Genomic DNA, 23,939 nt, shown 5'->3' with positions numbered 1-23,939 from the left:
CACTGCAGTACGGTATTATCATAAAAATCGTATATTTGGTGTCAGTTTATTTTTTGACAATGTTATTCAATGAATCAAAATTATGGTGTTGAGTAAAAAGCATAGCCAAATAGATTCAACATAAAGGGGGGAATAATATGACGTTTGGTAGGCAACAAAGCCAGGAAAACTCTAAACAGATTAAAATATTACTTTATATTTATAAATAAACGCTAGAATTATTGTGGATTGAAACTAAAAATATTAATAGCGTCCTTCAAATGAAGGCGGAACAAATTACGTCCTGTACTTTGTTGCTTCCTGTTCATGGACCGTTTTGGCCGTTGCGCTCGCCTGTCTATTCGCTGCTTTTTGTTAGCACCTGAGCTAACTTCCAGAGAAGCGACACCGAGTCGATTAATGTGACTCTTTGCAACAAAAGGAGGCGTTTTCTGCTGCACACATGGCGCTCACAATGGAAACGCAGCTCCAGAGCATCTTTGAGGATGTTGTGGTAATATTGCTCGTTTTGGCATCTTTGCGTGTGTTTGTGCTTAGGGACCGGTGGATGCTCTCAGGCACACACAATTCATTATCGTGTTGTTCACCTGTTTTAACTCTTACAATTTCTCACCTAACTGTTCAATTTCAACAGTGTCACTTTTCTTTGAAGACAATATGCATCAGCATTACCTCAAACACTTAATCCCTGATATTTTTAAAACGGAATGATGATGAGATAACCTTTAGTTGTCTCACTTTGGAGAAATTCCTAATTCACAGTTATGAAAGGAAGAGAAAAGGAAAAAATAAACAGGAAAACAAAATATAGGAGCTTCTGTAAAGGCAGTGACTCTTGCTGTGTCATCTTGAAGTCAAAATAACAAATTCCATTTCTGTGATTTTGCAGCATTTTATTATTTGTTATTACCTATCAAACACAGTACACAACCTGCCTTTTCAAAATGCCTCAAAAGCTGAGCATTAATATATGCTTTGTGTAATATTTATGTGTTCTGTCTGTCCGTGTTTGACTTTTAATGCCATTGTTTTTGGGTCCCCTTTCTCAGAAAACGGAGATGGTGGAGGAGGCCTTTGCTGGGTAATGGAGCGGTCTAAGGAGCATGTACATTTATCAGGGACGGGTGACTACAATGATAGAAGGGGACACAATCTTGTATCTGTACTGCTGAGTTGCCACATAAAACCATACATTTTTGAACCAGTTGTATGAGAAAAATGCAGTTTAAAGCAAAATACAGATTGCAGTTGCCAGTTGTATGACTATATTGTATACTCTAAAAAAAAAATACTTCAATGAGACGGTGTGTTTTCAGGATGTGCATGGACAGTCCAGAGGATGAGAAGACAAAGTTGGTCAGTTGTCTTGGAGCTTTCCGCCAATACTGGGGAACTCTGCCTCAGGTTTGCATGCACACACACCGAGAGCGAATATTGACTTGACAAAATCAATCACTTTCTGGCCTCCTGTCTTCCTGCAGCCATCTCATGAACAGTGTGTGCAGTGGATTGTGAGATTCACACACAGCCAACACAGTCCCAAAAGAATCTCCTTCCTCTATGACTGTCTGGCCATGGCCGTCGAGACTAATCTTTTGCCACCGAGGTGTGTTTTCATGTCTGTTTGAAAAGTATTACTAACCTTTGTAATGATCCGATCGGGTATTCATCCAAAACTTGACATTTTGTGTGTCAGGATGGTTTGCGCTGCTCTGATCAGTTCGGATAACTTGGAGTGGGAAAGGACTCAACTGTGGGCTCTGACGTTTGGACTCATCCGGAAGATCATTGGAGGGGTCGACTACAAGGTTAAAAAAAAAAAAACATTTAAACTCGTCATTTTTTTGAGAAAATAGTCACTTTTTTTCTTTTATACCTAAATATAAATGAAACACTTTTGTGTACAAAAACGTGTTTCCTATTTGTTTAACAGGCTACTTGATTATTTTTCGTGTTTTTTTTTTTTCATGTGTACAAATAACTTTCTTTTTTTTTTTTAATGGTTCAGTTGATTATTTTTCACAATTTTTCTTTATTTCCTTTTTAATTGCATTGAGCTTTTAGGTGCATGACTTCCGCATTCCCACGACCCTTTATTCTTATTATTATTCTTGTTTGCATTCCAGGGGGTTCGAGACCTGCTGAAGGCCGTTCTGGATAAAATCCAGACCATTCCCATCACTGTCAGCTCGGCCATTGTGCGACAGCTGCTGACAGCTAGAGAGGTGTGTGCACTTACCTACCCCATTTCTTACAAGTAACAATGCATTTCCTTGTTAAAAAAATACATTTAATAATGAATACAAATGATATATGTTGCATTCCAGGTGGTGGAGTACATCTTAGACAGGAACGCCTGCCTCCTGCCTGCCTACTTTGCCATCACAGAGATCCGAAAACTGTATCCAGAGGGGCAACTGTCGCATTGGGTAACTTATGTACCTTTTGGATGTGTTCATTGTGTCTTTCTAAACGTGCGTCTTGTGCGTGTAGCTTCTTGGCAGCTTGATATCCGACTTCGTGGACAGTTTTCGACCCACTGCCAGAATCAATTCCATCTGCGGTAAGAAAATGATCACTTTAAATCGAGAATGAGAGAGAATGAGGCTGGGTAGAATAGAACATAAATGGCTAGATAATTTTTATTTATTTATTTATTTATTTTTTGGATCCAACTCTTTATGTTTATTAGACTGCGCCCGTGTCCCTAATGTTGTGGCCCACCACAGGTCGCTGTAGCCTATTACCGGTAGTGAACAACAGCGGCGCCATTTGCAACTCCTGGAAGCTGGACCCGACCACGCTCCGCTTCCCACTCAAAGGCATGCTGCCTTTCGATAAGGTACAAACACACACACAGACGCAGCCGCAGGAGTATACAAATGGATGTTCATATGCATCCGCAGGACCTTTTTGAGCCGCAGACGGGTCTGCTACGCTACGTGCTGGAGCAGCCCTACTCAAGAGAAATGGTGTGCAACATGTTGGGACTCAGCAAACAGGTAAAGTTGTTGACAGTTCCCCCCTGTCGTCCTTTCATTGTCCCTATTTTGACTCAATGAACCTCAATGGAGTCGTATTTTTTTTTTAATCCAAGTACCCCACTATTAATGTGATATATCTTATTTATTTTTGTCTTCTTTCCTTGCTTTTTCTGTTTGCTGCTTCAGTGTTTCTTACAGATGATTTTTTTTGTACAAAATATCATTGTAAAAACATGTATTATTTTATTTTTTAGTAAGAGTAGGTTTTTTATTTCCTATAATGTGAGTAAAAGATTGACAGTCATGATGCCTCATTGCACTTACATTAATAATAATAATAATAATAATAATAATAATAATAATAATTGTGTTCTCATATTATTTGTTATTTAATTTGTGTTGTTTTTGACTTCAAGATGGCACCGCGAGAGTGGCTACCTTTCCAGCAGCTCCTGTATTTTGTTTTTCCTTCATTCTTTTGGATTGGATTGGATTGGATTTGCCTTTATTAGTCTCGCAGTGGAGAAATTTACATTTCACAGCAGCAAAGTTATGAAAGGAAGAGGAAAGGAAAGAAAGAAGTAGAAAAAAACAAATAAAGACAAATAAAGGTAAATCCAATAATAATAATAATAATAATAATAATAATAATAATACATTTTATTTCTAAGCCGCTTTAAAAGCTATCAAGGATACTTTGTAGTCACGGGATAATATTTTTTTTTATACGCTTGTGAAAAATAATCACATGAACAATAAAAAAAAGAAGGAAAAAAGACATTTGTACATGTGAAAAAAATAATCAAGTAGACCATTAAAAAAAATAAGGAAACATTTTTTTGTACACTACAGTGATAATATTCATTAAAATATTGTAGGTCCTAGAAGTGAATCTTCGTCTGGGAAACACTGATCTTCTCTTGTCTCTTCTTTCCTTTAGCAAGCCTTTTTTCCTCTTTGCATCATACGTACTTGCCTAACAAGCTATTTTGCCCCCCCGACCCCCTACCCACAATGACACTGCCGGTTGCTTAACCTCTCCGTGCAATCAAAGCACAAGATAACCAAATGTCTAAATGTTAACCCCTTTTTTAGTCCCACCTGCATGCTTTTTTTTCTAATTGGGGGTCAGCGACCTCCTCGCTGGTGAGTCACCACTCTTCTCTTTCTGTGTGTCTTCCTCTTTTCTTTTTGTTTCCTCCCTCTTTCTGTTTCTCCCCTGCGCTCGTCTCGCTAAGACTCTGAACATTGCTCAGGTATGTCCTCCTTGCTCCTCTTTCCTCCTAATCGCTCGCGAATGCAGCCTGTCGGGCTTTTTTTTGGTTGATTTATGTATTTTTTTGCGGGGAGGGTACACTGGGCTGATGAGACCACATTCTCCTGTCGTTCTCTCTCCATTTTGATGTCTCGTTTTGTCTCCCACTCGGCAGCAAAAGCAACGCTGTCCCGTGTTGGAGGAGCAGCTGGTTGACCTGGTGGTGTACGCCATGGAGCGCTCGGAAACCGAGGAGCACTTTGACGCCGACGTGGGCGGAACCAGCCAGCTGCTGTGGCAGCACCTGTCGTCGCAGCTCATCTTCTTCGTCCTCTTCCAGTTTGCTAGCTTCCCCCACATGGTGCTCTCGTTACACCAGAAGGTGAGCAAACACCCGAATGGTGCACTTTCGTGTATCAGGGGGGGGAGATATCCAAAGTATTTGGCGTGTCCTCCAGCTCGCGGGAAGGGGTCTTATCAAAGGGAGGGACCACCTGATGTGGGTCCTGCTGCAGTTCATATCGGGAAGCATCCAGAAAAACGCCTTGGGTGACTTCCTGCCAGTCATGAAGCTCTTTGACCTGCTGTATCCCGAAAAAGAGGTATGTTGCTTTTTTCCGACCGACATGATCTATCATTTTCCTTATCATTTTACACAGGGAATGTGTGCATTTCCCAGTGTATCCCAGTTCCGGATATTAACAAGCCACAGTCCACCCACGCCTTCGCCATGACCTGCATCTGGATCCACCTCAATCGCAAGGCTCAAGGCGACTCGAATTTACAAATTCCAATCCCGCATTCTCTCAAACTGCATCACGAGTAAGTATAATGTGAATGGATGGAAATACAGTGATACCTCGGCTTACGGACGCTTTAGCTCACAAACGTTTCACCTTACGAACATTAAATTTGCGAGCATATAATCTTGGCATACGAACTAGTTTTCGGGAAACACACGGAGCACCACAATGGCTGTCGGACTCGTTTTCGGCGGAAAAACACGAAACCACACGGCCGAACAGCGCCCCCTTGGCTGCCGGACCACTTTTCCACACACGAGGTTTGTTATCAAGGATACGTTTACTATTATGGGACCGAAAAAGACCCCACCACACGCTAGTGTTCAGCCAAAGAGGACACAAAACAAAATTAAGGTCGAGCAGAAGAAGGAGATCCTCGAGAAACACGAACGAGGTGTGCGTTTGTGTGACTTAGCGTCCCAGTACCAGTATGCTAAGTCGACCACTGCTACGTGTGGCTAAGGGTGTTTCTGTGTTTTCTAAGCAACGGTCTCGGGCAATATAAAAGGTTGAAAAAGTTGCTGTTGATTTGGATTAACGAAAAGCAGCTAGCAGGGGACAGTGTGAGTGAGGGTATTATCGCCGAGAAGCATGGCAACTTCACTCTGATATCATCAAGAGGCGACTCCATCAACGACCATCACAAAGATAAATAAAATGACTTTGTTATACTGTACAGTTTATTTCTTTAATTACAATACAATAGCACATTTCAAACAAATTCCTTGTGTGTTCTACATACTTGGCAATAAAGATGATTCTGATTTATTATACATAAAATCAGGTATATTTTGTCGAATTTTAAGGCTTATTTAGGAGAAAATTATGTTTTATGGGGAACTGGAAACGGATTATTCTTATTTTTAATGGTTTCCTATGGGAAATTAATGTTTGGAAGACACTTTTTGCCTTACACACTTTCTGGGAGCAAATTAAGTTCGTAAGCTGAGGTATCACTGTACGCTGATGATTGTGTTGCAAAGTCAAAGCAGATGTTGGCATGTGTCTTATTTTGAAAAAAAAAAAAAAAACCTGATTTTGTTTTGATTTGACAATGCACTAGTTCTCGATTTGCACCCTTAAATCTACCGTAAATTCAAAGCTCGCCCTCGCCAATTTCCGCCACTCTTCTTCCGTCCAGATTCCTGCAACAGTCACTGCGCAACAAATCTTTGGGCATGTCCGACTACAAGATCGCCTTGCTGTGCAACGCCTACAGCACCAACTCAGATTGCTTTGGCGTTCCAATGGGCGTCTTAGTCGAAACCATCTACGGCACGCAGTCCATGAGGATCAACCTGCCGGGCACTAACTGCATGGCGCTGGGATCTTTTACGCCGCTGCCCATGAACCTGTTGGACTCGGTTACGGTGCACGCTAAAATGAGGTGTTTTGCGGCTTTTCAAAAGAAAAAACAGGAAAAATATCATTCATCATGCTTAGGTGGTTCCATCTTGTCCATTTTTGTGCAGTCTTATCCACAGCATCGCTACCCGGGTCATCAAATTGGCGCACACCAAGTCCAGCCTTGCCTTGGCGCCCGCTTTGGTGGAGACTTACAGCAGACTTTTAGTCTACATGGAAATTGAGTCGTTGGGCATCAAAGGCTTCATCAGTGAGTTTGTAAAAAGACACAGGCAATATTATACCAATATGTATTGTATTGTATTGTTAAAAATGTCAATTATGCTTATTTCCACTTCAATCCTATCAATTTGTTCCTCCATCATTGCCTTGTTCTTGACTTTGTGTGTTTATATCCAGGCCAGCTGCTGCCCAACGTGTTCAAATCTCACGCGTGGGGAATCCTTCACACTTTGCTGGAGATGTTCAGCTACCGCATGCATCACATCCAACCACACTACCGCGTCCAGTTGCTAAGTCACCTGCACAGTTTAGCCGCCGTGCCGCAGACCAACCAGAACCAGCTGCATCTTTGGTAATATGTGGACGCAGAGACCGTGGAACTTATTTCACTCATTCGCTGCCATTCCCGGATTTATTCGGGGATTGACAAAGTGTGATGTAGAGCGCCATTTCCGAATTTGTTCCGTTTTTTTTTTTTTTTTTTTTCTTGCGGGGGTGTTGATAAAGCACTGGTCATACCTCTGGTAATAATTTGTCCCATCCACAAGGGACAGTGTTTGCCTTTTGTTTATGTTAGCTCTTTGTTACAGTTTCGGCTGTTCTTAAAGCGCTATATAAACCACTATGTATTATATTACATTTTGTACAGCCGCCCCCATTTCAAGCTCAGATAACTCCAGACCCATATAAATTGGGAATTAACTCTAGGCCCATATAACTGACGAATTAACTCTTAAAGCACTATAAAAATTAATATGTATGTATTATATTGTGTTTTGTACAGCCGGCCCCATTTCAAGCTCAGATAACTCCAGACCCATATAACTTTGGAATTAACTCCAGACCCATATAACTTAGGAATTAACTCCGAAAGCACTATATAAATCAATAAGTATTTGATATTTTGTACAGCCGCCCCCATTTTAAGCTCAGATAACTCCAGACCCATATAATTTAGGAATTAACTCTTAAAGCACTATACTGTATAAATCAATATGTAAGTGTTATATTGTATTTGTATTAAGTATCCTTGAGAGTTTTTAAAGGTGCTTAAAAATTAAATGTATTATTATTGTGTTGTACAGCCACCCCAATTTCAAGCTCAGATAACTCCAGACCGATATAACTTAGGAATTAACTTTTTTTTCTGATGAAATAAGACAATCTAAGGTTTCTAACACTGAATTGAATGTTTATGTAGCCCTAAAACTCAATATTCTGTGGGTCCTGCACATTTTTGCACATTGTCTGGCAGTGAATGAGTAAAAAAAATGGCAGAAAAAAACATGTTGATTTTTCCTTTTAGCTACTCTTGGCTACTCATTGCTATCCATTTCCCATTTTGGTGTTCCAATAGTGTGGAGAGCACAGCTTTACGATTAATCACAGCGCTGGGCAGCTCGGAGGTACAGCCGCAATTCACCCGCTTCCTCAACGACCCCAAAACGGTTTTGTCGGTGGAATCGGAGGAGTTGAATCGAGCGCTCATCCTCACCCTGGCCAGAGCCACGCACGTCACCGGTAATCCTCCCAATCGCAAACGTGAAAGTCGCCTCCTTTTTTGGGCATTTCAAGCAAGCCCGTTTTGCAGATTTCTTCACAGGGTCGGATTCCATCCATGGTACGTGGTGTAAAGATATCCTCCAGACCATCATGAACTTCACCCCTCATAACTGGGCCGCGCACACCTTATCCTGCTTCCCGGCGCCACTCCAGGTGTGTGTTCGGATCGCACGCCGCTGCCTTTTCCTTGACTTTAACCCCTTCTGTCCTCCATTCTGCCGCTTAGGCCTTCTTCAAACAGAACAACGTCCCCCAGGAGCCTCGCTTCAACCTGAAGAAGAACGTGGAGGAGGAGTACCGCAAATGGAAGTCCATGACCAACGAGGAGGACATCATCACGCATTTCTCCATGCAGGGCTCGCCGCCGTTCTTCCTCTGCCTGCTGTGGAAAATGTTACTGGAGACCGACCACATTAACCAGATTGGTTACAAGTCAGTATGACGTGGATAGGGAAAGTCTACACACCCCTATTCGAATACCATGGGGGAAAAAATATTACATTTGATTTCGGACATTTGAAACAGCGTCCTGGAGCGAATCGGGGCTCGCGCGCTGGTGGCCCACATGCGCACCTTCGCCGACTTCCTGGTCTACGAGTTCTCCACGTCGCCCGGCGGCCCGCAGCTCAATAAGTGTATCGAGATCCTCAACGATATGGTGTGGAAATACAACATCGTCACATTGGATCGAGTCATCCTGTGCCTGGTGAGCGCCCGCCCTTAGAACCCCCCCACCACCCCACCCACCCTCACTGTGACACTTTCCCCGACGCGGCTTGGCCAGGCGATGCGTAGCCACGAGCGCAACGAAGCCCAGGTGTGCTACTTCATCATCCAGCTCCTTCTGCTCAAGTCGGATGACTTTCGCAACAGAGTCAACGACTTTGTGAAGGAGAACGCGCCCGAGCATTGGCTGCAAAGCGACTGGCACAACAAGCACATGAGCTACCACAAGGTTAGCGCACGCGATGCATCACGCTTTTTGCGTTTTGGGGCATTTTGTAAAATATTTGCTGATTTTGAAACCCTACTTTTCAGCTCTAACCTTACTTTGAAACGCAAACCCTATTTTGAAACCCTCACCCTAATTTAATCTCAATTTGGAACCGTATTCCCACATGTATCATAAGGCGTTTTTGAACTTTGGCTCATTCCCAAGTGAGCCAACCGGGGTGCCCCTTGGCTCCGTTCCTGAGGCCCCAGCAAATTCCTCAAGTCTCATTTTGACCGACTCTAGGCATTTTTGAACAGCAGTGCATACATCGTAAGGCATTTTTGAGACCATAACTAGAAGCCAAATTTTATCTACAATTTGGAACTCTATCCGTCATTTGAAACCCAACTTAGTGACCATTATCCTTAGTATTAAAACCTTACTTTCAACCTTAGTTTGAACGCGTAATTTGAAACACTAAAACTGAAATTAGATATGCTAACTCTCATTTAACTCATTCGCTGCCATTCCCAAATTTATACAAAAAGCGTGACGTCCCAAATTTGTTCAGGTTTGGTTTTTTCTTGCGATAAAGCGCTGGTCAGACCTCTGGCAATGTTGGCAATGCATTTGTCTTTTTTCCATGTTAGCGCTTTGTTACAGATTCAGCACTTGTTAAAGCGCTATAGAAATCAATATGTACGGATTGTTTTGTATTTTGTACAGCTGCCCCCATTTCAAGCTCAGATAACTCCAGGTGCATATAACTTAGGAACTAACTTTTTTTTTTTTTTTCTGATGAAAAAAAGTCTAAGGTTTCTGACGCTGAATTGAATGTTTATGTAGTCCTAAAACTCCATATTCTGTGGCTTCTGCAATTTGAGTGAAAATGACAAAAACCCTGGCACTGGAGTAAACATATTTTCACACATCGTCTGGCAGTGAATGAGTTAGGAACCTTACTTTGAAGACCTATTTTTCTTTTCACCCAAATGTGTGATCCGCGAAACATTCACGGCGTTTCCGTATTTGTTGTGCTGCTGCATCAGAAATACCCGGAGAAGCTTTACTTCGAGGGTGTGGCGGAGCAGCTCAACCCGCCTATGCAGGTTCAGCACCAGTACATGCCCATCTACTTCGGCAACGTCTGCCTGCGTTTCCTGCCTGTCTTTGACATCGTCATCCACCGCTTCCTGGAGCTCATCCCCGTCTCCAAGTCGTTGGAGACCCTGCTGGACCACCTGGGTGGCCTCTATAAGTTCCACGGTCACTTAAATTAACATGTTAATTTATTTTATTTATTTTTTTTTTCCGGTCACTCACCCCTCTTTCTTATTTCTATGTGCAGACCGGCCGGTGACTTACCTCTACAACACTTTGCACTACTACGAGCGCCACCTGCGGGATAGAACCAGCCTGAAGAGGAAGTTGGTCCATGCCATCATGTTGTCACTCAAGGTTGGTCCAAGAGTCACCAAACAGTCACTCTGAAAGCACTGCAAACATTTTTAATTCATTCCCAGAGTCCCACCGAGCTCCATTGCAAATTCTAAAGCACAGCTGAGAACGTTTCAACGCATTTATGGCAGCATTGACGAGTCAAATCAGTCTTAGCAGTACCTTAAGTTGCAGGGGTTTCTCAAAAACTACGAGTCCTTTGGCAACACAAAAGTCCGACTTATTTCAAACACTTTAAGGCAAAAATTAGTGCATCCAAAAGATAGGCTGCTAAATAAAAATCAAAGTAATGTAGTTAATTCGATACTTTGTAAACATGAAAATTGTAAAGAGCAGTACATTGGGGAGACTCAACAAATTCTCAAAAAAAGACTTTATCAACATCGCAGGGATAATACTAGTGGGCTTCAATCTGCACTACCTATGCACCTAAAAGCTAGCAACCACTCATTTGATGACAATGAGGTTAAAATCTTAGCGAAAGAAAATAGATGGTGAAAGGAGAGTAAAAGAAGCTATTTTCATAAAACAGCAAAACCCTTCACTAAATCGCCATGGTGGGGTGAGGTTCAATTTAGATCATTCCTACAACCGACTTCTAAGGCAACATAGGCTTGGTGATACCATACTTAGGCAGGACAATAGAGGTAATCAGTCAGTGTAGCTGCAGGGAGTAGTCCTCTGCTCCCCCCAACCTGAGAGCAGGGACCAATCATAGCAGAGTCTGGCACCGCCACATCTGGACAGTAGGAATATATATATAAGGCCAAAACTACTAGCAAAAGATTTTAGTTCACTGACGAAGCCTCTTGGACGTCCGACACCTTCTAAGAAGTCCAGATGACGGCTGAAGAAACCTTCTCATTGATGGACCACTCCTGTACGACTGAGGGCTTACCATGTTATCCATGTTCTTATTTTATTTTGAAGCAGATGTAACTCAGCTTTTGTTTATGTTCCAGGACAACCGGACTCCTGGCTGGTGCTTGAGTGAGACTTACCTGAAGTTCGGCATGAACCAAAGAGACGAAATTTGGACGCCCGACGACACCTATTACTGCAAGCTGATTGGACGCCTGGTGGACAATATCCTTTGATAAGACCCTCTCATTTGATCAGCGAACAGCACTCCTGAATTTTTTTTAATTAAAAATCTTGTGTTGCGGTTCCTTAACCGGAGCCCACCCATGGCAGGCAAGTCGCCCGGTCCCTTCCCCAATTGTGACTGGAGGTTTAATGAGTTCCCCAACCCGGCGGCTCACGCCCTGCACGTCACCTGCGTGGAGCTGATGGCCCTCGCCGTGCCCGGCAAGGATGTGGGGAACGCTCTACTCAATGTCGTCCTTAAGAGGTCAGTGCATTGCTTTCATACTAATGCATTAAAAAATTGCAGTGCCTTTCACATTGTTCAACCCTGCACTAGCTTTAAAAAATACATTACAAAAAATTACAAACTAGTGTCACACGTCCAACTGGTAATGCATAAACAACCCTTGTTTTCAGGATATTTATTTATCATAATAATAGTAAGAGTAATAATAATAATAATAATTATTTATTTTTGATAAGTGAAGCCATTGAAGCAAGATATCTATCTGTTAGCTATCTATCCAGCTAGCTAGCTATCTACTAGCTAGCTAGCTGGTTAGCTGGCTATCTATTAGCTATCTATTGGCTAGCTAGCTAGCTGCCTATCTGTTGGCTATCTAATAGCGAGCTTTTATTTATAATAATAATATAATAATAATAATAATACATTTTAAAACTCTGAAGAACACTTTACAGTCACGTACTTTTTTGTGCGGGTGAGCAGCGGCGGCCATTCGCACCAGCGTTCACCCTACCCAGAAGTAACACAGCAGCAAAGTTATGAAAGGAAGAGGAATAGTCAGCAAAAAATAATTGGTTAAATAAACTACATTAATAAATAAATACATAACAAATAAAAAAATAAATAACAAATCAACATAAATAAATGAATATAGGTATAGCGAAATAATTAGAAAATATATACACCAAAAAACAAACACACCAAATAAATGAAGAAACTAAATTCATAAATGAATAAACAAATAACAAATAGATCAATAAATGAAAAACAGATAAATACATTCTTAAATAGATGGATTTATTTGAGTTATTCCGGGCTGGCGTGTGTGGCTGCCGCTGCTCACCCACAGAAAAACTGATCCAGTGACTAAAGTGACCTAGAGAGTTTTGAAAGGCACTTACAAATGAAATGTATTATTATTATTATTGTTATTAAGATGCACCCATTGTAGATTTGAGTTCAATGATTTTGTGGCTCACCACTAGAGGGAGACTCAGTGCATTGTTGCCTTTTCAGTCAACCTCTGGTCCCTCGCGAGAACATCACCGCCTGGATGAACGCCATCGGCCTCGTCATCACCGCCTTGCCTGTAAGTTTCCACCGCGACAAACGTCAAGTGGACTGCCGTTACCGCCATCACTCCGCCATTAGGAACCGTACTGGATTGTTCTGCACGATCGCATCGTGGCGGTGATGGGCTCGCCGGCGTTGACGTCGGAGACGGCGTGGCCGCGTGACCCTTTCGCCCTGCTGGATTTCACCGCGTGCCACCAGAGCTACGGCGAGATCAGCTGTAGCTACGTGCTGGCGCTGGCGCATGCCGTTTGGCATCACTCATCCATTGGGCAACTTTCGCTCATTCCAAAGTGAGGATCAACCGGAGACACCCCATGGCACTGTCTTGGGCCCCTTATGAATTTTATTTTATTTTTATTGTGTGTAGGTTCCTATCAGAGACGTTAAAGCCGGTGGTGCAGACAGAGTTCCAGCTGCTGTATGTTTATCACCTGGTTGGACCTTTCTTGCAACGCTTCCAACAGGAAAGGACAAGATGCATGTTGGAGGTGGGACATAAACGAAAGACACGTTTGGTTGAAATTGCCTCATCCCCCTTAAAAATAATAATAATAATAATACAGAGATACCTCGGTTTACGAACCCCTTGGCTTACGAACTTTTCGGTTTACGAACGTTAAATTTATGAACATTTTACCTTGGCATACGAACTATTTTTCGGGATACACATGGAGCTGCCACAATGGGTGATGTGTCGTTCGCGAACGAGCCTGTTCCCCTAACAAGAAAATGGCAGCCGGCTTGTTTTTGTCCTCTATTTCCCGCCCCCAGTCGTTAGTTAAAGCCACTTGATTGGTCAAGAATGCAGCAGTGAGGGGAGGTGGTTTAAACATTAAAAAGACAGGCAGATGACAGAGTGACAAAATGGATAGAAAACAGTGAAATTTGGACTCGTTTCAACTTTGATAGTTCAAAGGCAGAGTGTAGACTGCAAGGTTAAAATTCCCATCAATCAGGCTCCACAAATAACCCGCACAAGCCTTCTGTACACTTGATGCAAATAGCTATCAACTCAGCTAAACAGAACACAATTGATGAGGAACTAGGTAAAATTATCGCAGAGAAAGCAACTACAAGGGATCATTCCTCAAGATGGTGAAAGAAGAAGGCTACGTTCCTCATCAAGTGTTGAATGCTGATGAAACCGGCCACTCCATTCCATCAAGCCATCAACGACCATCACAAGGGTAAATAAAACGACTTTATTATACAGTACAGTTTATTTATTTAATTATAATACCATAGCACATTTATTATACATAAAATAAGGTATATTTTGTGAAGTTTTAAGAATTAGAAAGTAGAAAATTATGTTTTATGGGGACCTGGGAACGGATTATTCTCATTTTAATGGTATCCTATGGGAAATTATTTTTTGGGATACACACTTTTCGCCTTCCACACTCTGTTCTGGGAACCAATTAAGTTCGTAAGCCAAGGTATAACTGTAATAAAAATGGCCTCGTTTGCATGTGTTACAGATCGGCGTGGCCTTCTACGAGATGCTGCAGGTGGTGGACCAACACTGCCAGCATCTCAACTACATGGACCCCATCTGCGACTTCCTCTATCACATCAAGTACATGTACACGGGGGACAGCGTCAAGGAACAGGCAAGCGCGCATGCATTCATCAAACTATTTCAAATCATCTTTTAGGTGAAAAAGTGTTCCACATTCGAATTTAAATAGAAAATAATTGAAATTAAATTATCAAAAAAAAACAAAAGCTCAAAATGGACGTCTGCTCCGTGTTGATGCGCAGGTGGAAAAGATCATCGTGACTCTTCGGCCAGCTATGAAGCTTCGTCTTCGCTTCATCACTCACAGCAGCAAGACCGACACGTCGTCTTCGACCTCTTCGTCGTCGTCTTCATCGGCGGCGGCGGCGACAGCCGTCTCCATCGCACCCGCGGCCATCACCTCCACGCCGCAGCCAATGTCCTCCAACACCTCCTTGATGGTGTCCGCCGCCGCCTCGCCATCCTCGCACCACGCGCACCCTTCCATGTAAGTTACCTTCACTCGTGTGTAAACTGGACGTTGGGAAAAAAAGACAAATACAGACTCTTGCAATCCAGAAAAAAAAATCAAGTAAGTGCTCTTTATTTTTTTACCATCATGGTGGATCATATTTTGTATTTTGCTTTTTATTTCATGGTATTATATTGATACTATAAAATGGATTCCTGTTGTATCATGGTTCGTTTTTCAACAGTAGTTTGATCACCTTACCCGAGTTTGAAGGTGTCAAATATGAGAAAAGTGCAAAGCAAGTAAAAAAAAACGACAATGTATAGTAAGGCGTTTTTTTAGCAAAAAAAAACCACCATGTATAGAAAAGCGTTTTTAGCAAGAAAAACGACCATGTACAGAGTAAGGCATTTTTAGCGCAAAAAACGACCATGTATAGTCAGACTTTTTTACCCCAAAAAACGCCCATATATAAGGCTTTTTAGCGCAAAAAAACGACCATGTATAGTAAGGCGTTTTTAGCGCAAAAAAACGACCATGTATAGTAAGGCTTTTTAGTGCAAAAAACGACCATGTATAGTAAGCCGTTTTTAGCCCAAAAAAAACTGACCATGTATAGTAAGGCTTTTTAGCGCAAAAAAACGACCATGTATAGTAAGGCGTTTTAGCGCAAAAAAAACGACCATGTATAGTAAGGCTTTTTTAGTGCAAAAAACGACCATGTATAGTAAGGCTTTTTAGTGCAAAAAACGGCCATGTATAGTAAGGCGTTTTTCCCCAAAAAAACGACCATGTATAGTAAGGCTTTTTAACGCAAAAAACGACCATGTATAGTAAGGCTTTTTAACGCAAAAAACGAACATGTATAGTAAGCCGTTTTTAGCCCCAAAAAAACTGACCATGTATAGTAAGGCTTTTTAGCGCAAAAAAACGACCATGTATAGTAAGGCGTTTTAGCGCAAAAAAAACGACCATGTATAGTAAGGCTTTTTAGTGCAAAAAACGACCATGTATAGTAAGGCTTTTTAGTGCAAAAAACGGCCATGTATAGTAAGGCGTTTTTCCCCAAAAAAACGACCATGTATAGTAAGGCTTTTTAACGCAAAAAACGACCATGTATAGTAAGGCTTTTTAACGCAAAAAACGAACATGTATAGTAAGCCGTTTTTAGCCCCAAAAAAACTGACCATGTATAGTAAGGCTTTTTAGCGCAAAAAAACGACCATGTATAGTAAGGCGTTTTAGCGCAAAAAAAACGACCATGTATAGTAAGGCTTTTTTAGTGCAAAAAACGACCATGTATAGTAAGGCTTTTTAGTGCAAAAAACGGCCATGTATAGTAAGCCGTTTTTCCCCAAAAAAACGACCATGGATAGTAAGGCTTTTTAACGCAAAAAACGAACATGTATAGTAAGGCTTTTTTTAGTGCAAAAAACGACCATGTATAGTAAGGCTTTTTTAGCGCAAAAAACGACCATGTATAGTAAGGCTTTTTTAGCGCAAAAAAAGACCATGTATAGTAAGGCGTTTTTAGCGCAGAAAAACGACCATGTATAGTAAGGCTTTTTAACGCAAAAAACGACCATGTATAGTAAGGCTTTTTTAACGCAAAAAACGACCATGTATAGTAAGGCTTTTTAACGCAAAAAACGAACATGTATAGTAAGGCTTTTTTTAGTGCAAAAAACGACCATGTATAGTAAGGCTTTTTTAGCGCAAAAAACGACCATGTATAGTAAGGCTTTTTTAGCGCAAAAAACGACCATGTGTAGTAAGGCTTTTTTAGCGGAAAAAACAACCATGTATAGTAAGGCTTTTTTAGCGCAAAAAACGACCAAGTATAGTAAGGCTTTTTTAGTGCAAAAAACGACCATGTATAGTAAGGTGTTTTTTCCCCAAAAAGCGACCATGTATAGTAAGGCTTTTTTAGTGCAAAAAACGACCATGTATAGTAAGGCTTTTTAGTGCAAAAAACGGCCATGTATAGTAAGGCGTTTTTCCCCAAAAAAAACGACCATGTATAGTAAGTAAGGCGTTTTTAGCGCAAAAAAACGACAATGTATAGTAAGGCTTTTTTAGTGCAAAAAACGACCATGTATAGTAAGGTGTTTTTTCCCCAAAAAGCGACCATGTATAGTAAGGCTTTTTTAGTACAAAAAAACGACCATGTATAGTAAGCCGTTTTAGCGCAAAAAAAACGACCATGTATAGTAAGGCTTTTTTAGTGCAAAAAACGACCATGTATAGTAAGGCTTTTTTAACGCAAAAACGACCATGTATAGTAAGGCGTTTTTCCCCAAAAAAACGACCATGTATAGTAAGTAAGGCGTTTTTAGCGCAAAAAAACGACCATGTATAGTAAGGCGTTTTTAGCCCAAAAAAAACCGACCATGTATAGTAAGGCTTTTTTTAGTGCAAAAAACGACCATGTATAGTATACATGGTCATTTTTTTCAGGCCAAAAACGCCTTACTCCACATGGTGTTTTTTTTGCTAAAAACGCTTTACTATACATGGTTGTTGTTGTTTTTTTTTTTTTGCTAAAAACACCTTACTATACATGGTTGTTTTTTGCGCTAAAAAAGCCTTACTATACATGGCCGTTTGGGGCGGGGGGACGCCTTCCTATGCATGGTTGTTTTTATTGTAATGTATTATTATATTTTATGTATTCGAATATAACCATGAATGCTCATGTCTCACCAGAATTTCAATTGGAGGCCTGAGAAAAGACATGTTTTTTTCATCTTAGTATTTTGGTACTTGAGGGAAGAATATCATAGAACATAACAGGACCTTACTTGTGGCTCTTGTGGCTGACTGGTTAAGATGATGGACTCCAGCTGTGAAGGTGTTGGGTTCAATCCCAGCTCTTGGCCGACATGTCCAATGTATGCTTTTGGTCAATTAATGACCTTCAGAATAAGAGAAGCAAAGCCGACAGAATTTCAAATGTGGGTCTGAGAAAAGACAAGTTTTTTAGTCTAAGTTTTTTTGTACTCTAGGAAAGAATATCATAGAACAAAACTGAAAGGGACTTGTGCTCCCCGTGGCTGACTGGTTAAGACCACGGACTCCTAATGCGAGGGTTCTGGGTTCAATCCCAGCTCTGGGCAAACATGCAGCCAAGTGTCATAATGCGAGAGTCCTGCCAAAACAATACCAACTTCACAACTTGTAGTTTTGGCCAATCAATGGCCTCCAGAATAAGATATAAGCAAACAAACTCGATTTTCAATTGGGGGCCCATGGCCCACCGAGTAGCATGCCCGAGTAGCAAACTCGACTGGCGCTGGTTCGAATCCAGCAGTCGACGGCGACATTGGTGTCGCTTCCCACACGAAGCGGAAGCGACCGAGCAACACGGGCACACGAGTGGACAGCCTCCCAGGGTCACCGACAAGCACAAGTGTGATCTGCGAGCGAGCGAAGCGAGCGAGCCAAGTGTCATAATGCGAGCGAGCGAAGCGAGCTCGCATGTGCAGGTTCGAGGCGCGAAGCGCCGAGAACCTGCCAGTAATTTTACCAAGTGTCACCGCTGTTTCGCATGATAAATAAAAGAATTTCGGGCGAAATCAGCCACACCCCCATAGCCTAATGGGTAGGGCGGAAACAGGCAGTGCAGAAGCACAGGGTTCGAGACCAGGCAGGTGCAACTGGTACAACCTGAATAATGGCATTGTGACAAAGGGCAATAAAAACTCACTAAACATTTTTTTGGCTAAAAACACCTGACTACACACTGTCTTTTGGGGATTTAAAAAAAACTTACCACATATCCGGAGCGAACATTGATGAGTCACCTCGTGCCAACTTTCTTCCTCTGCTCGGTGGGGGTCCCTCTTCCAGGCCTGTTTAATTAAAATAAAATTAAATAAATCAGTTGAACAACACGTCAAAAGAAATCTCAGTGTCATAATATATTATGAGACTTCGTTTTCACTTCAAAAAGACGACCACCTTTTTGTGTGGAGGACTTGGCTTGGGCGTGGTTCTTCTTTTCCTTTGAGCTTTTCCCTTCAGGGGTCGCCACGGCGAATCCTTGTTCTCCATCTAACCCGGTTTTGTGCATCCTCTTCTCTCACACTAACTCAGGGTCTGAATAAGCCCGAGCAACTTGAGGAGAGAGTCCTGCCAAAACAATACCAACTTCACAAGCAGATCTTTCAAGCCGTCAAATGTCGGTTCCTTTTAATAAAAGGATGTCGCTAAAGGTAACGTCGCTCCGAACTAGCTCGCTAAAGCTAACGTCGTACCTGCTAATGTTGACTTGTGTCATATTGTTTTGCATCTTCAAGTTCGAAGTTAGCTTTTACCTCCCATAAAACTTTTACGGGACCAAATAATGACCGATTCAGGTGAAACACAAGCATGCAACCACCTTATCACATTAAACGTAGCAGAGTCCCAATGCACAAAAACAGGTAACTTCGAACTTGAAGATGCAAAATGATATGACACAACTCAACATTAGCAGGTGCGACGTTAGCTTTAGCGAGCTAGCTCGGAGCGACGTTAGCTTTAGCGAGATAGCTCGAATATTCGGCGTGGTGGTCAAACCTCAATCTTCGTCGCTAGTTCCAAGATGGTTGTCTCCGCGCACACTTTGGACACCAAAGATAGAAACTCAAGATGGGTGAGCTCGTCGACGTCTGCCAGCCTTGCAAGTTTTTGTTGAAACAGAAGCTAACCATCCATGCTCGCACAGTTCAGCGTTGGGACAACATCCGCTTCCGGACTGGGCGGAAATACGTAACAAGTTGTGATTAACTCCCTGTCTGAGTGCAGGCAAATTAAACTCGTCAAATAACTGCCGCAACGTATCGTAATCGTACTCCTAAAATCCCCACATAAACACATTCACGTATAAATGATAAATTAAAAAGTTAAATGACTCGCCAAGGACTTGGCTTGATGACAGCGGAAATAGTTGCTCATTGAAGCGGAAATGGGACACTACGCTCTTGTGAGGCATCCTCGTCTTATTGGCATATTGGATCCAATTGCGCATATCGCCCTCTACTGGCCGGGAGCCCATTAAGGCATAGTGAGATCATGTATAGTATCCTGGTCGTTTTTTTGCGCTAAAAAAACTTATTATACAATGTATCCGAATAAAACGACCATATATAGTCAAGCGTTTTTTATCTAAAAAATACCCCACCATGTATAGTAAACCGTTTTTTACCCCAAAAAAAAACAACCATGTATAGTCAGCCTTTTTTTTTTAATCAGAAAAAAAACGATATGTATAGTAAAGCGTTTTTGACCCGAAAAAAAAAGACCATGTATAGTATGGCATTTTTACCCGAACAAAAACAACCATGTATAGTAAGGCTTTTTTATCTGAAAAAAATGACCATGTATAGTAAGGCGTTTTTAGCCGAAAAAAGTGGGGGGGGGGGGGGGACGACAACAACAAAAAACGACCATGTATAGTAAGGCTTTTTAGCGCAAAAAAACGACCATGTATAGTAAGGCATTTTTACCCGAACAAAAACAACCATGTATAGTAAGGCTTTTTTATCTGAAAAAAATGACCATGTATAGTAAGGCGTTTTTAGCCGAAAAACGTGGGGGGGGGGGACAACAACAAAAAACGAAAAACGACCATGTATAGTAAGGCTTTTTAGCGCAAAAAAACGACCATGTATAGTAAGGCGTTTTTAGACGAAAAAAACGACCATGTATAGTAAGGCGTTTTTAGCCGGAAAAAAACAACCATGTATAGTAAGGCTTTTTTATCTGAAAAAAATGACCATGTATAGTAAGGCGTTTTTAGCCGAAAAACGTGGGGGGGGGGGGGGGGGGGGGGAACGACAACAACAAAAATGTAGGAACAACGACCATGTATAGTAAGGCTTTTTAGCGCAAAAAAACGACCATGTATAGTAAGGCGTTTTTAGACGAAAAAAACGACCATGTATAGTAAGGCGTTTTTAGCCGGAAAAAAACAACCATGTATAGTAAGGCGTTTTTGACCCGAAAAAAGCGACCATGTATAGTAAGGCATAAAATGTTTTTAAATCTGCATAATTCTACAATATTATTGTCTATATTGATTAAAGATGATCAATATGCAGGAACTAGTGAAAACTAAAGCCCCCGTTGTCATCCATATTTACTTTAGCTTGAAGACACTTCATCTGTTTAGCAACGCTGGCCTCTAGCGGTCACCTAAAGTGATCTGCAATCAATTCTCACTGCAATGTGTGGCCAAATCAAAACATTGGACACCTCATCCCCATTGAAAAGGTCTCCCGGATCAACTCTGCTCGTTTCGCTTGAGGAGCCACACCTCGTTCCTGCGGTTGAATAACTTAAAAGGGCTGTCGTATCCTGCCACGTAGTACGGCTGCTCCGCAAAATGGACGCCGTCTTTCCGCAGGCTCTCTTGCAGCTTGAGCAGCTCGTCGCGCTCCAGCATCTCGTTGGAAAAACCGCCGTAGGTTCTGAAATAATGGGGCGAAATATGACACACATATCAAAAGTACAGATACTCAAGTAAATTGAGTAAAAATACACATACATAATACAATACTGTACAGTGATACCTTGGCGTACGAACTGTGTTCCCAAACAGAGTGTATCAGGTGAAAAGTGTGTATTCCAAAAATTAATTTCCCATAGGAAACCATTAAAATGAGAATAATCCGTTCCTCGGTCCCCATAAAACATAATTTTCTACTTTCTAATCCCTAAAACTACACAAAATATACCTCATTTTATGTATAATGAATATGCTATGGTATTATAATTAAAGAAATAAACTGTACTGTATAATAAAGTCATTTTATTTACCTTTGTGATGGTCGTTGATGGCTTGATGGAATGGAGTGGCCGGTTTCCTCAGCATTAAACACTTGATGAGGAACGTAACCTTCTTTCACCATCTTGAAGAATGGTCTCTTGTAGGTGCTTTTTCTGTGATAATTTTATCTAGTTCCTCATCAATTGTGTTCTCTTTCGCTGGGTTGCTAGCTTTTTGCATCAAGTGTACAGATGGCTTGTGCGGGTTGTTTGTGGAGCCTGACTGATGGGATATTTTAACCTTACAGTCTACACACTGCCTTTGAAGTATCAAAGTTGAAACTCTCACTGTCGTCTGCCTGTTTCTTTAATGTTTAAACCACCTCCCCTCACTGCTGCGTTCTTGACCAATCACGTGGCTTTAACCGAAAACTGGGGGCGGGGAACAGTCAGCTGCCATTTTGTTGTTAGAAGAACGGGCTCGTTCGCGAACGACACATCACTCATTGAGGCAGCTCCGTGTATGAAAAAAGTTCGTATGCCAAGGTAAAGTTTGTATGCCAAGGTAAAATTGTCATAAATTTAACGTTTGTACACCGAAAAGTTCGTAAGCCACGGGGTTCGTAAACCGAGGTATCACTGTACTCTGAAAGGCTAATTCACAGATGTGTTTCATATACAGTACATGCTGTTCCTCACCTGACGTAGGCGGTGAATTCCTGTCGGTTCTCCAGGAAGACGTCGGGGTCGCTGGGCTGCGGCGGCGCATCGCGGTGCTCCTCGGGGATGAAAAAAGACATGGTGAAGTAGGACTCACAGGCGGGGCCGGCGCCTGGGTCCACGCGGCACGTCACGGGGGCTGTCATCTCAACTTTGACCTCTGAAGACTCAAAAAAAGATACACACAAACAATATGCATGCTCATCAATAGAGGTCATTGGAAAGTGTGGCGTAAAAGGGCTTTGTCTTGCATTTATTCATAAATAAACAACATACATAATAAATACATATATACAACAAATAAATACATACAACATACATAATAAACATACAATTAAAAAAATCTAATTGGAAAAACCTGTGGGCACACTTATATTAGCGATTTTAGTGCTGCATTGACTAATACCTGTATGTACAAATCCACACAAAACAGTCAAATAATAGGTGACATCTGCAGCTAACTATCTATCTATTAGCTATCTGCCTAACTACTTGGCTATCTATTAGCTACTCAAATAAATACAAAGCTAGCTGGCTAGCTAATAATTAGATAGTTAATAGCTAGCCAGCTGGCTGGCGAGATAGCTAATACGTAGCTGGCTGGCTAGCTAGTTTTCTATCTATTTGAGTTATTGCGGGTTGAGTGAACGCTGGCGCGTTTGGCTGTCGCTGCTCACCCACAGAAAAACGTATTCCGTGATTGTAAAGTGACCTTGAGAGTTTTGAAAGGCGCTTATAAATAAAATGTATTATTATTATAGGGGACCATTTGAAATTTGGTCACTCAAGCCAATAGGAGCTCGTCATAGCGTTCACGTGACAGGAAGCAAAACAAACGAGGAAGTCGCTCATTCACCAGTATGACATAAACACAACTTTACGTACAAGAATTGATTTTATTGCATGGCGCGTTTAGTCCTTACTTTGGTCGTTATTGCCTTGAATGTAACTGAAAAGTCTTCGGAAGCCATCTCGCTTGCTTTCATCTCGGCTCATCCCACTCAGGGTGGTGCTCATCCACTTGGCCGCCTGATAGGTGCGTATTTCATAGTCCTTGGGCTGCACATACAAACACACTTGCAATGAATATATTTAAATAAATAAAACAATCAATAAATGTACACCCAGCGAGGATACCTGCAATTCGGGTCCTGTAAACTTTGGGAGCTGTAAGCCGGAGGAGAAAAAAGCCTGTCCAACCGCTTTAAACATGGCTCTTGATCAGATAGGGTTCACGACGCTATTCCAATAATTTAAGCAAATAAACCTCGAAAAACAACACTGTTAACTAGCTGAACAAGTTTGTTTGCAGGTCAATAAAAACGTACGTCGTGTTATATCGTTGCTTACACCAAACAAACCATTTTGACGGCGTAAAAGTAAATTACTGGTGAACGAGCGACTTCTTGGTTTCTTTTGCTTTCGGTCACGTGAACGCTATTACGAACTACGATTGGCTTGAGTGAATACATTTCAAAAGGGTGTATTTTGCTGTGTGTATAATT

At 41.6% G+C, this 23,939-nt stretch overlaps 2 protein-coding genes across 4 annotated transcripts; one reads left to right on the top strand and one right to left on the bottom strand.

Moving 5' to 3' along the window:
• Window positions 1-336: 336 nt before the first annotated feature.
• med23 (mediator complex subunit 23) lies at window positions 337-15,187 on the top strand. 2 transcript variants are annotated; one of them, XM_089022198.1, is made up of 31 exons: window positions 337-493; window positions 1,050-1,081; window positions 1,317-1,404; window positions 1,482-1,606; window positions 1,697-1,808; window positions 2,127-2,225; window positions 2,328-2,429; window positions 2,494-2,563; window positions 2,730-2,842; window positions 2,907-3,002; window positions 4,223-4,240; window positions 4,415-4,621; window positions 4,698-4,841; window positions 4,919-5,061; window positions 6,184-6,429; window positions 6,515-6,657; window positions 6,807-6,981; window positions 7,987-8,150; window positions 8,221-8,345; window positions 8,419-8,624; window positions 8,718-8,898; window positions 8,977-9,147; window positions 10,176-10,392; window positions 10,475-10,584; window positions 11,547-11,670; window positions 11,770-11,935; window positions 12,932-13,004; window positions 13,067-13,281; window positions 13,359-13,479; window positions 14,473-14,604; window positions 14,756-15,187. In XM_089022198.1, the coding sequence occupies exons 1-31, from the start codon at window positions 443-445 to the stop codon at window positions 15,002-15,004; spliced, it is 4,218 nt and encodes a 1,405-aa protein (XP_088878324.1). In that variant the 5' UTR covers window positions 337-442; the 3' UTR covers window positions 15,005-15,187. The 2 variants fall into 2 exon arrangements, with proteins under 2 accessions (XP_088878324.1, XP_088878325.1); XM_089022199.1 differs by lacking the exon at window positions 4,223-4,240.
• Window positions 14,887-23,888, bottom strand: hebp2 (heme binding protein 2). 2 transcript variants are annotated; one of them, XR_016118493.1, is made up of 9 exons: window positions 23,572-23,888; window positions 23,358-23,493; window positions 22,414-22,594; window positions 21,263-21,416; window positions 19,525-19,702; window positions 18,925-19,095; window positions 18,737-18,815; window positions 17,766-17,879; window positions 14,887-15,026 (listed from the first exon to the last, which is right to left on the bottom strand). XR_016118493.1 is itself a non-coding variant. In XM_089022214.1 (4 exons), the coding sequence occupies exons 1-4, from the start codon at window positions 23,644-23,646 to the stop codon at window positions 21,230-21,232; spliced, it is 579 nt and encodes a 192-aa protein (XP_088878340.1). In that variant the 5' UTR covers window positions 23,647-23,878; the 3' UTR covers window positions 20,929-21,229. The 2 variants fall into 2 exon arrangements, 1 of the variants encoding a protein (XP_088878340.1); XM_089022214.1 differs by lacking the exons at window positions 14,887-15,026; window positions 17,766-17,879; window positions 18,737-18,815; window positions 18,925-19,095; window positions 19,525-19,702 and having other exon boundaries at window positions 20,929-21,416; window positions 23,572-23,878.
• Window positions 23,889-23,939: the final 51 nt, after the last annotated feature.

The sequence above is a fragment of the Hippocampus bargibanti genome, linkage group LG19 (genome assembly GCF_051943395.1).
Source record: "Hippocampus bargibanti isolate YZ-2025 linkage group LG19, ASM5194339v1, whole genome shotgun sequence".
NCBI lineage: Eukaryota > Metazoa > Chordata > Actinopteri > Syngnathiformes > Syngnathidae > Hippocampus > Hippocampus bargibanti.
The sequence above is the reverse complement of the archived record's forward strand: the minus strand, read 5'-3'. Positions and strand labels throughout refer to the sequence as shown.